Source organism: Aptenodytes forsteri, unplaced genomic scaffold (genome assembly GCF_000699145.1).
Source record: "Aptenodytes forsteri isolate BGI_AS27 unplaced genomic scaffold, ASM69914v1 Scaffold183, whole genome shotgun sequence".
In the NCBI taxonomy this organism is placed as follows: domain Eukaryota; kingdom Metazoa; phylum Chordata; class Aves; order Sphenisciformes; family Spheniscidae; genus Aptenodytes; species Aptenodytes forsteri.
Window position 1 is genome coordinate 3,591,980 of NW_008795918.1, and position 11,276 is coordinate 3,603,255.

Here is an 11,276-nt window from a genome sequence, read left to right on the forward strand (position 1 = left end):
CTGGGTAAGCCATGAGCTGCCAGCTTCTCTAGGAGAATGCTGTGGGAGACAGTGTCAAAGGCCTTACTGAAGTCCGGGCAGACCACTTCCACAGCCTTTCCCTCATCCACTAGGCGGGTCACCTGGTCATAGAAGGAGATCAGGTTGGTCAAGCAGGACCTGCCTCTCATGAATCCGTGCTGGCTGGATTTCCATAGTAGCACTATGAATATCGGCTGAGAAATACCTGTTCCTTGTTCTGATGAAAAGCTTACCAGTTCTGATGAAAAGCTTACCAGTTCTGACACTCAGCAGTAGGGGAAACTGTCAACTAAAATTTAGATGCATGTTGCCAACACTTAACCCTTAATTATAATAGGGTCTAATGTGGTTTTTAGCAGCAGTGGTAGTGGTGGAAAACTAGCAAGATGAACTCTTTAGTGTCAGTTCTGCTTAAGATTTCTTAGCATGTGTCAGAGCTGTTTTAATTACATTTTTATTATTTCTGAAATTAATTTAAGCAACTTTACCCTTTTCTCTTTCAAAGGGAAAGACCCACAGCAGAGGCCTGTCTTTCTCATTTGTGGTTGCAGCAAGGGGAGTTCGTACTTTTGTGTAGCCCTGAAGAAACTTGTTGCTCTTCTCTGATGCCAGGACACACAACAAAATGCTCAGAAGAGCGGAATATAAAATCCACTTGTAATGGTACCTGTAGCAACAAGGAAGACAAAGAAAACATTCCAGAGGACATCAGTACAGTCTCCAAACGTTTCCGTTTTGATGATTCATTGCAGTATCCCCAAGACTTCATGACAGACTTCATATGTTAATGTGTAATATAGACTTTTATGAAATGAATTTAGCATAATCTATTCCAGTGGCGAATATAAGAGTATGGCTTGCCAATTCGTGCAGCATTGGCATACTGGAAATGCACTTTGATTCTTTTATGCTGGTGCTTCGTTTTCTATCCATTGCTGGCAATGGATTTAACTCCTGAGAAATTGGGGTTGTTGCACCAATAAAATGAATTATTTTTTCTAAGAAGATATAATTAAATATTTTTGCACTTTTCAAGTTTTAGTCCAAAAATGATGCCAGAGTGAACAAACGAAAACCTGAAAATGAGTTTGTTTAAACTCAAGCTTTGCCAAACAGTGGCTGAATACATACACACTTTTATGACTAGCCCTAATAAGAAATTGGTCTAAGTAGGGAAACTGAATCTAGCTGTCTTACTGGGCTTGTTTGTGGCCATTCTCACTGCTTTAAATGGAAGCTAAAGTTGGCATGTTTTGGGAATATGATACATCTGTTGGGGCCATCTGGAAAACTGCCTTCTCTGTAGGATCATTAGTAGTTAAGGAAATGTTTCTGCCTTATACATCTGGTCCGCTTAGGGATTATAATGCATACTCCGTGTGTTTTTCCTGTGTTGGATCAAGGAATGCTTGAATAGAAAACGGGTAGATTGTCAGTCCTTGTGCTAGTGGTCCTTTGCTTCTTATCAGTAAGTTATATTTGAAGAAGATGAGGGTCCCATGCTGATGTAAGTATTTGATACACTTGTTAGTTTGCCATCATAAAACCTCTGAAATAGTATCGTCTACCTGGATTGACCTATTCCTCATCTTAAAAAAAAAACCAAAACACACCAACCACCCCCCCAAACAGAAAGCCTTTTTGAGTTAAAAGTAATAACTGAGTAAATTGAAAATAACCATGTTTGCCGGTGAAGCTGCAATTAAAAGCTTTTCATTATGCCCCTCTAATGTAGAAGTGCGGTGCATCTTTCTGTCAATTATTGTTATCCATAATAACTTAGCTTCATGCCCGCTCTGAGAAATGGACTGCAGTGTGTTAGTATTTAAAGGCAAACTACCTAATAATTGTTCTAAGCCTTTAAATTTGGTTTGTTTAGTGGGTTTGTTATTTTTTTAAGTTACACTCCTTCCACTTCCTGTTTCTAGGCTCTGAGGAAATAATGCCTATGTCAAGTTTTGACTTAGAGCAAATATCAGTCATGCCTTAACAGCCTGAAACGAATACTGACAAGATAAAACCCTAATCTTAACACTGAGGCTGGAAGTCTCTTTGTGTAATATTTTGAAAGTAAATGGCACTTTAAATTACTTTTGGGATTTTCCACTCCTCAGAGCTTAGACTTAATCGTCTTTGATTTGGATTTGGTTTGTTTTGTATAATAAAATATTACAATCTGATAATCTTTTTCAAGTGTGCCTGTGGACTTGTCAATAGTTAGGCAGATTGAGGTTTTGGAACAACGTGATTGAGAGGTGAACATAATGAGTGGTAAAAGGTTGTATTTTATCTTTCTTGGCACAAGGAACGAACGGTTTTTTGTTTTTTTTTTTTAACAAATAGATTTCAATATAAGGTATCACCATAATGCATGGGGAAATTCAGGACGGTTGTCTTTATTTTGGGTGACACTCATGTCGACAAGTGAGAAGTCGACTGAGGTGTAAGGCATGTAAGCTGAAAGATAGTCTTATCTTTGTCAGAAGAAGTAAAAGTTTTCCAAGACTTAATCTCATGTGAAATGAAGTAAGGGATGTATTCAGCATGGATGAAGCTCAGATGCCTAGGTATAAATGAACCACACTGAGTCTCTTCTATGTGTTAATTCTCAATTAACTTTTTTCAGTGATACTGATAATACATATAAGTAAATTGAAAATAACCATGTTTGCCGGTGAAGCTGCAATTAAAAGCTTTTCATTATCCCCCTCTAATGTAGAAGTGCGGTGCATCTTTCTGTCAATTATTGTTATCCATAATAACTTAGCTTCATGCCCGCTCTGAGAAATGGACTGCAGTGTGTTAGTATTTAAAGGCAAACTACCTAATAATTGTTCTAAGCCTTTAAATTTGGTTTGTTTAGTGGGTTTGTTATTTTTTTAAGTTACACTCCTTCCACTTCCTGTTTCTAGGCTCTGAGGAAATAATGCCTATGTCAAGTTTTGACTTAGAGCAAATATCAGTCATGCCTTAACAGCCTGAAACGAATACTGACAAGATAAAACCCTAATCTTAACACTGAGGCTGGAAGTCTCTTTGTGTAATATTTTGAAAGTAAATGGCACTTTAAATTACTTTTGGGATTTTCCACTCCTCAGAGCTTAGACTTAATCGTCTTTGATTTGGATTTGGTTTGTTTTGTATAATAAAATATTACAATCTGATAATCTTTTTCAAGTGTGCCTGTGGACTTGTCAATAGTTAGGCAGATTGAGGTTTTGGAACAACGTGATTGAGAGGTGAACATAATGAGTGGTAAAAGGTTGTATTTTATCTTTCTTGGCACAAGGAACGAACGGTTTTTTGTTTTTTTTTTTTAACAAATAGATTTCAATATAAGGTATCACCATAATGCATGGGGAAATTCAGGACGGTTGTCTTTATTTTGGGTGACACTCATGTCGACAAGTGAGAAGTCGACTGAGGTGTAAGGCATGTAAGCTGAAAGATAGTCTAATCTTTGTCAGAAGAAGTAAAAGTTTTCCAAGACTTAATCTCATGTGAAATGAAGTAAGGGATGTATTCAGCATGGATGAAGCTCAGATGCCTAGGTATAAATGAACCACACTGAGTCTCTTCTATGTGTTAATTCTCAATTAACTTTTTTCAGTGATACTGATAATACATATAATTATAAAATGACTTTGCTGGAGGCAGTTGTTGGATTGTGTTCAGGTACCTTATACCCTTACTTTTCAAAGTCATCGGCTTTTCCCAGTTGGAGTCTTATCTAGCCTTTTGTTTTTTCTGCCAGCATGGAGTCTAATTTGAACTGGGTAAATTAAAAATACTAACTATACATACTCAGAAGTTAAAGTTCACTTAAGATAAAGAAGAAAATGTCAAAAAGCTGTAATGGATAAAGATAGAAAAGAATGTTTATAAAGTTGTTAAATTTTAGAATTCTGCAAAAATATTACTGAACTGAAATTGCAACTGGGAAGCTTGTGAAAGTCTTTGTATGTTAGTATTCTATTTTTAACATCTGGAAAATAAAGCTGAAGGCGTATGCCAGCACTTTATGACAAAGTTGTTATTCCTTAAGATTTTTATCATGGTATCTGATGTTTACATTTCTTATTACTTTTGGAGCTAACTTATCTTTAAATTTGAAAATTGGTTTTATCCAAGGAACTTTTAAGTTTTAAAGACTTTATTTGTACTTTATGTAAAGTTAAAATATACCTTGAATCAGATTTTGTTTGGATCAGTGCATCTGATTTATTTAAAAATATTATTGTGCATGCATAACTTCAATTGAATGTAAATACATACATTGTAGACAATTGTTAGCCCATCTTGCCTCCTGCCATATTACTGGGAATTACCAAGTGTAAATGAGTGATGAGTGACATTTTAAGATGACTGAAGTCATATTTCTATGCAGTTCATTACCTTTTTATATAAAAAAAAAATTAAATAAACTTTGCCTTTTTTTCAAAACTTCTGTGTTTTCATTTCTTCACAGAATCAGAGAATGGTTGAGGTTGGAAGGGACCTCTGGACGTCATGTCGCCCAACCCCCCTGCTCAAGCAGGGCCACCTAGACCTCGTTGGCCCGGCCCATGTCCAGATGGCTTTTGAGTATCTCCAAGGAAGGAGACTCCACCTCTGGCAACCTGTTCTAGTGCTCAGTCATCCTCACAGTAAAAAAAGTATGTTCTTACGTTCAGACGGAACCTCCTGTGTTTCAGTCTATGCCCATTCCCTCTTGTCCTGTCGCTGGGCACCACTGACAAGAGCCTGGCTCCATCTTCCTTCAGATATTTATATGTTGATAAGATTGCCCCTGAGCCTTTTCTTCTCTAGGCTGAACAGTCCCAGCTGCCTCAGCCTTTCCTCATAGGAGAGATGTTCCAGTCCCTTAATCATATTTGTGGCCCTTTGTTGGACTCTCAGGTATGTCTATGTGTCTCACATACTGAGAAGCCCAGAACTGGACACACTACTCCCGTGCTTAGTAGAAGGGAAGGATCACCTCCATCAACCTGCTATTGATACTTTGCCTAATGCAGCCCATGATACCATTAGCCTTCTTTGTGGCAAGGGCACAGTGCTGGCTCATGTTGAACTTGGTGTTCATCAGGACCCCAGGTCCTTTTCTGCAAAGGTGTTTTCCAGCTATGTGGCTCCAGCACATACCAGTGTATGGGATTGTTCCTCCACAGGTGCAGAGCTTTGCACTTCCCCCTGTTGAACTTCATGAGGTTCCTGTCAGCCCAATTCTCCAGCTTGCAGAGGTCCCTATGGATGGCAGCATGACCCTCTGGTACATCAGCCACTCCTCCCAGTTTTGTGTCATCTGCATCCTTGCTGAGGTTATGCTCTGCCCTGTCATCCAGATCAGTAATGAAGATGTTAAACAGGAGTGGACCCAGTATTGACCCCTGTGGTACACTGCTTGTTACTGACCTCTAACTAGACTTTGTTCCACTGATCACCACCCCCTGGGACTGGCCGTTCAGCCAGTTTTCAGTCCATCTCACTGTCTGCTCATCCAGCCCATACATCAAGAACTTGTCTATGAGGATCTTACAGAAGACAGTGTCAAAAGCCTTGCTGAAGTCTAGGTAGGCAATGTCCACTGTCTCCTCTCGTCTACCGGCCAGTCATTTCACCACAGAAGTTTATCAAGTTGCTCAAGCATGACTTCCCCGTGGTGAATCCATGCTGACTACTCCTGATGAATCATGAACTTACCAGCTAACTTCCTGGAACTCTTTTATGTATGCCTGTTTTTTATACATAAAAAGTTTATGTTTCTATGGTCTAGTAATGGTCTAGTTATGTCTTGCAGTATTTACTGAGGTGATACCTTTTGTTAAGTTCTATAGTTAAGTTCTTTGTTATGTTAAGTTCTAATAGCTTTTGGTGAATGACCATGTAAGGAAACTTAAATGGAATGTTTGTTACACATATTAGTCTTCTAGGGCACTAATTGTACATTTGTTTCATTTACAAATAGATGGCTGAATTTTAAAAAAGTTACAATTTTCCTTTAGAAAAGGAATTACACTCAAGAGAGGTGGTAACCTGTTGTGGCCTGGACAACGCTTCCTACAAAGGCGCATTTCATTGAGGAAATGAAAGCTTTCTCATTGTTAGAAATGCACAAATGAGCTTTCTTTTTAGTGAAAGAAATAGTGTATTCATGTGCTTAGTTTGTTGTTGCTTGCAGCATTAAGTTCAGACGTTATCTGAATATTTACACTTCCTGCATCGAAGGTTCTTAGGAATGCTGCCTTTTTTTCTTTTTTATTTTTTTTAAGGCATCTAGAAAACAAACTATTCTGTTTAACACTAGTAGTGATTTGAGACAGCTTGAAATTTGTGTCTTTTCAAAAGGCCTTCTAAGGAAGGAAACATATTAGAAAAATGCATCGTCTAGATAATAGCTGACCATCTTCTTACCAGGACAGTTGTGCTTGTATTCTTGCCAAGTAAGGGAAGCTACGCTTGGAAAAATATACTGTAAAATTGGGGCAAGATAAAAGCATGCAATTAATGTGTGTTTGTTTCAGAAACCAATCATCCAGTGCCTTAAGAACCTGGTGGCTGACAGACTTGAAAATACTGCTTGGCCCACTCAGCGCTGGGAGAAGTGAACAAGATACAGAATGAGTCAGTGTGTAGAAAGTCTACCAAATCAATGGTAACATTACAAAGCTGAACTGCCGAGTCACCTACCAGTGCATGAGAGTATAAGGAAATTTCTTAATTAAAAGCAGGTACATGAATTATGACATAAAAATTCTTATCTGGTTAGCCTGTGTAGTGTTAGCTCTAATAAATAAGAGCTAGACTACTACATAAAGTATTCAAAGACTCAATCATTTCATGCGACAGTGCTAGTTTTTGCTGCTTTCACAACGCAACAGGAAGACAAAGGATGATTTTTGACCCAGTAACACCTGTGACAGAACTGTTGCCTTCCAGCGAAATGAAGGCTTCACCTTTGAGAAGAGTGTGAACAGAGAGTTCCTGTGACAAACACATTTGCATCCAGAGTCAGTAAGTCAGCATACCTACATTGACCACAAAGCATTTGTATTTCCTTTGTTATGATATTCTTGATAGTAAATAAAGACTCCTTTTTCTTTTTTAAACTGGCACTGATAGGTGCTCAAGCTCATTCTAGTGTTCTTTCAGAGTGGCTGTGAAGATGAAATAGGCATACAAGTTCTGGCCTGTAACTTGCTTTGTTTCTGTTGACACAGTTGACCCCAGATCTCTTTGCTGTCTTTAAAAAATCTTCTCTGTGTTCCAGTAACTGTAGGATTGTGTTGTACACCTGCACTGTTACTATGGTGGCTGTTCTAAAACAATTTGCAAAGTGATCTTTCCTTGATAGCCAGTAGTTCCATTGTGGTATGAGCAGAAGACTCATCTGACTAAACACATGCTTCTTATAGCACAGCGTATTTCTGAGAATTATTTTTACAAACTGTATGTAAATAATTATCGCTCTTCTTTTAGGGAAGAAAATACTATTTTAGTCCTGTCTTCAATTTGATTTTTGTGCATTAATTATTCCATACTCAAGACATATGCATAGCAAGACCTGACTTAGTAAGGATCGTAAAGTTTAAAAAAAAAAAAAATCTTTTTCAAATGGGGGAAATTTTCTAGTATTTAATAGGAATTACTTCTCACTTACAAAACCACTACTTGTATTTGTGCTTCCATGATGTTAGTTGTATGTTAGTTGTTGTTGTATGGCAAAAATAAGGTATACAAGGAAAACATATAGACATCTTTTTGTCTTTAAAAATTTTTTGACTGAAAAATGTAAGCTTTTTTTCCCCCCCCACTTAAAACTTCCCTAAAGTCTCACCATTCATGGTGAGTTGGTGTGTTAAATTCATTTTCTTTTTGAAATAATTATCAGGTCTAATTGCATTTTAAGTGCTGTCCAAAATTCAAGTCCTGCCTATGAACATAACAGAGTTCAAGTATCAACTCTTGATTTAAAACCCTTAAACTTGAATTTTGATGACTAAAACTTTTCCTTTACAGAAATCATTATCAATTATCATTCATTATCAATTTCCCCACTATTAGAAGCCTCTATGAGAAAGCTTTGCTTGCTTCATTAAAGGTCTTTACAATGTTAGATTTATTACTTGTTTTATATACAACTATAGTGAGTCCATGAAAGGTAAATGTGAGAGAACTTGAAAATATATATACACATGTATATTTAAGAAAAAAAAATAGAGACAAAAGGGATTTTTTACGAAGTGGAGTACAAGAAAAGGTATTATGTGGGAATAAGTTCCAGTATGTACTCTTATTGTGCAGTTCAGATTGCCGTTAACCTCTGGAATGATTTAGGAATACAACTTTGAGAGATGAGTTGTAGGCATTTAAGAAACTGTGATTCCATTGCGTTCAAACATCTTGTTCCATTTTCATGCTAGTTAATGTTTTTCAGTTTGTCATCTGAAACCTCTGGGGAAGAAAAAACCCCTTCCTGAAATTATTTTTAAAGCAATACCCAAATGTGAGAATTTTTGTACACACAGGAGTTATTACATTTGTTATACTTTCAACCATTGTTTATTTGCTCTAATCAAAACATATAAAGCATGCCAGTAAGTACTTTGGTTAAAAATTAAAGGAACACTTTTTTCACATTAAAAACAAAACATCTGGTCAGTAAAATACTTCACTGTACATAGTATTTTGGCTTAAGATTTGTTAATTCCATGGAGTAAACCACATTGTTACCTACCATTTAATACTTTTGCCTCTGTTTGAAGGGTGAAAAAAATGTATTCTTCATTACTGGCACTCCAGAATTTAACTGAGGCATCAAGGTGGAATAAAAACCCCGTGTCATTGAATCTTTCAGAAAATTAAAACTTAGTGATAAAAATGTTACCTATGGCCTTTTTTCCTTCCTGTATTTAATTTTACTGTGACACTGATCCTTTTTCGTTGCACTGACGCTCCAATCTTTGCTAAACCTTTTATTACATAATATAGGAATTGTATGATGCTGAATGCCTACGTTCTGTTGACTTTGGCTGGTAATGATGGATTTTTTTTTTTTTAATAGTCTGCTCCATTTTTTAAATTGCTTTTAGTACAGTTCTAAACAGATGCTGAGGAGTATTCACTTTATATTTGTGTGTACTCCCTTCTTTTCATCCTTTCACCATCTTATTCTTTTGATCTTATTTTTATCTCTGAAGTTAGATTTAGATTGTTTTGTTAGGTATGACTATGGGATTTCAGATGAAAGTGAGACATTAACCAAACACAGGAAGGCAAGAAACTGAGTTGTAAACCATTTTTTCTGCTGTGTCCTTCTATGGCCTTGGAAAAGCTGATTAAAATCAGCTGGTATTGCATTTATGTAAATAAATTGTGTTTAACTGGTCACTGCAGGAGAAGAATGAAATGTGGGGAAAAAGGGAAAAAAATAAACAGCAACATAGAAGTTCTTAGTTCTCCGTAAGAAGAAAGTTCTTCTGATAATGAAAAATACTATAGGCACAAGAATTGATTTTCTCTATGATGTTCCTAGTATTAGCAACCTAACTGTGTCTTTCCTCCTTTGAAGAGTACAAGCAGGTATGCTATTTCCAGTTTCCTAATCAGATAATGAAAAAACAAAATGTCACTTTCTAGCAAAAGGAATTGCAATGCCCAACAGTGTATGGCGATGTGCACTGAACGTGCTACTGCCTTGTGTAGATATAGTTTCTAATAGTTGAATGACTCAGTATTAAAGAGAAATTGCAAGGATTTCCCTTTGCATGTTGTCCAGCTAGACTGTTACATATTTATAGCCAGTACAGCGTACAGCTTGTTTGAATCTCCCTAAGATACGTTGCGTATGAAGGTATTTCTCATTTCAAAATCAAAACCAGGCTTTGGTACTGTTTTAGAAAATGCACTGGGAATTCCAAGTGGTGTTGAACTTTCTACAGCTGGACAAAGCAAAAATACCCCACTGGTTCTTTGCCTGTGGTATTTTAACAAAGGGGCTGTTATGTTTAAAACTCGATATATAGACTATTACAATGCCCTGTGTACAGTTCACAAGGTTGGTTACAGGCCTGAATCAGAGCTCATTTATAGGGATTTTCCAGCAGGCTAACTTCTCTGTAAACTGTAGCGCTACCTTTTATGTGTTGCTACTGTGAAAACATAAAAAAACCTCTCATTTAAAATTCACAAACTACCTAACGTGGCAACAGCTGTTTCAGATCCCATTGAAATCCAAACCTGGTCACAGCAAAGTGTTGGAAGTCATACCGACCATACCCATATTTTATTTAGATTGGTCAAAGCATCAGATTCATAATGCAGGGAACACCCATTGACTGCCAATGAAACGGAAAGAGATTTTTATTTATATTTTCTTGTATTCTTTAATTTACTGACTTAGGAGGGGTGGTGGCAGGTTGTTTAAATACTTTATTGCGCACAAGATGGGCTGATGCATGACATGGCACCTGAAAAATCTTTGGTTGCTGTTGTGGTTTAGTCACCCCAGTCCAGCCATTAGAGCTTAAGAATGATTTTGCAAGCACAGCTGAGTTCTTTTGCACGTTTACTGGGAGCACACGTCTCAGTGCTTTGCCTAAAGACAAGCAGCTGCATTCACTTACAGATATGCGTCAGTTAGTTTACAAGGTAAGAAGGAATGCCTGCCTAAACAGCAGTGCATGGTACATGCTACTCAAAGCAATTTTAACTATCCTTATTTTCCTGAACTTGGCAGGCCTCAGAAGGGTATCAAGCATTTTCTACTGGAAGACAATCTCAGTGAAATAACAGCAAAGCTGAAATTCAGCTTGCTGTAGCTGCAAATACATTGCAGTAGCTTAAAAACAACCACCACAGGTTTAGTCCACTCTCTGTTGTTTATCAGCTAGTAAATTGCATGTCTTCAATCGGTAACAGCCGAGCAGGTAGCCGTGCTGAAACTTCAGGGTACTTCACCAAGTGCAGCTGTGGCTTTGTTAGCTACCGTGACGGCAGAAAGCAAGCTGTTACTTGGCTTCAAGTTCTGGACGTTTCTCTCTCGTTCTTCCCTGCAGCAGATTCCGGGTTAGGCTTCCGCCAAGACTGTAGGTTTTCTGCTGCTTAGATAACGCGTTACCGGTTGGAAGAATAACGAAGCAGCTGTAATTAGCTATACCGTCTTTTGCTGTCGAAGGCCAAGAGTGACGGTAGCGTGCGGCGGGCGCTGCCAGCTCTGGCCCCCGCGCCTGGCCGTTGGGATTCGCTGGCCGCGCGGC

The 11,276-nt window shown here is 37.7% G+C and overlaps 2 protein-coding genes across 2 annotated transcripts in view; both read left to right on the forward strand.

Moving 5' to 3' along the window:
* STK17B (serine/threonine kinase 17b) overlaps nt 1-2,654 on the forward strand; it is a 15,676-nt gene extending 13,022 nt beyond the window's left edge. Inside the window, exon 7 of the mRNA XM_009284695.1 lies at nt 527-2,654. Within this exon, the coding sequence (XP_009282970.1) occupies nt 527-809 (283 nt within the window). The 3' untranslated portion in view covers nt 810-2,654. The remainder of the gene's footprint in view (nt 1-526) is intronic.
* A 2,490-nt stretch (nt 2,655-5,144) lies between these two features.
* The window catches only part of DNAH7 (dynein axonemal heavy chain 7), a 144,438-nt gene continuing 138,306 nt past the window's right edge, over nt 5,145-11,276 (forward strand). The window contains 3 exon segments of the mRNA XM_019473492.1: nt 5,145-5,290; nt 6,558-6,612; nt 6,614-6,673. Coding sequence (XP_019329037.1) covers nt 5,145-5,290; nt 6,558-6,612; nt 6,614-6,673 — 261 coding nt within the window.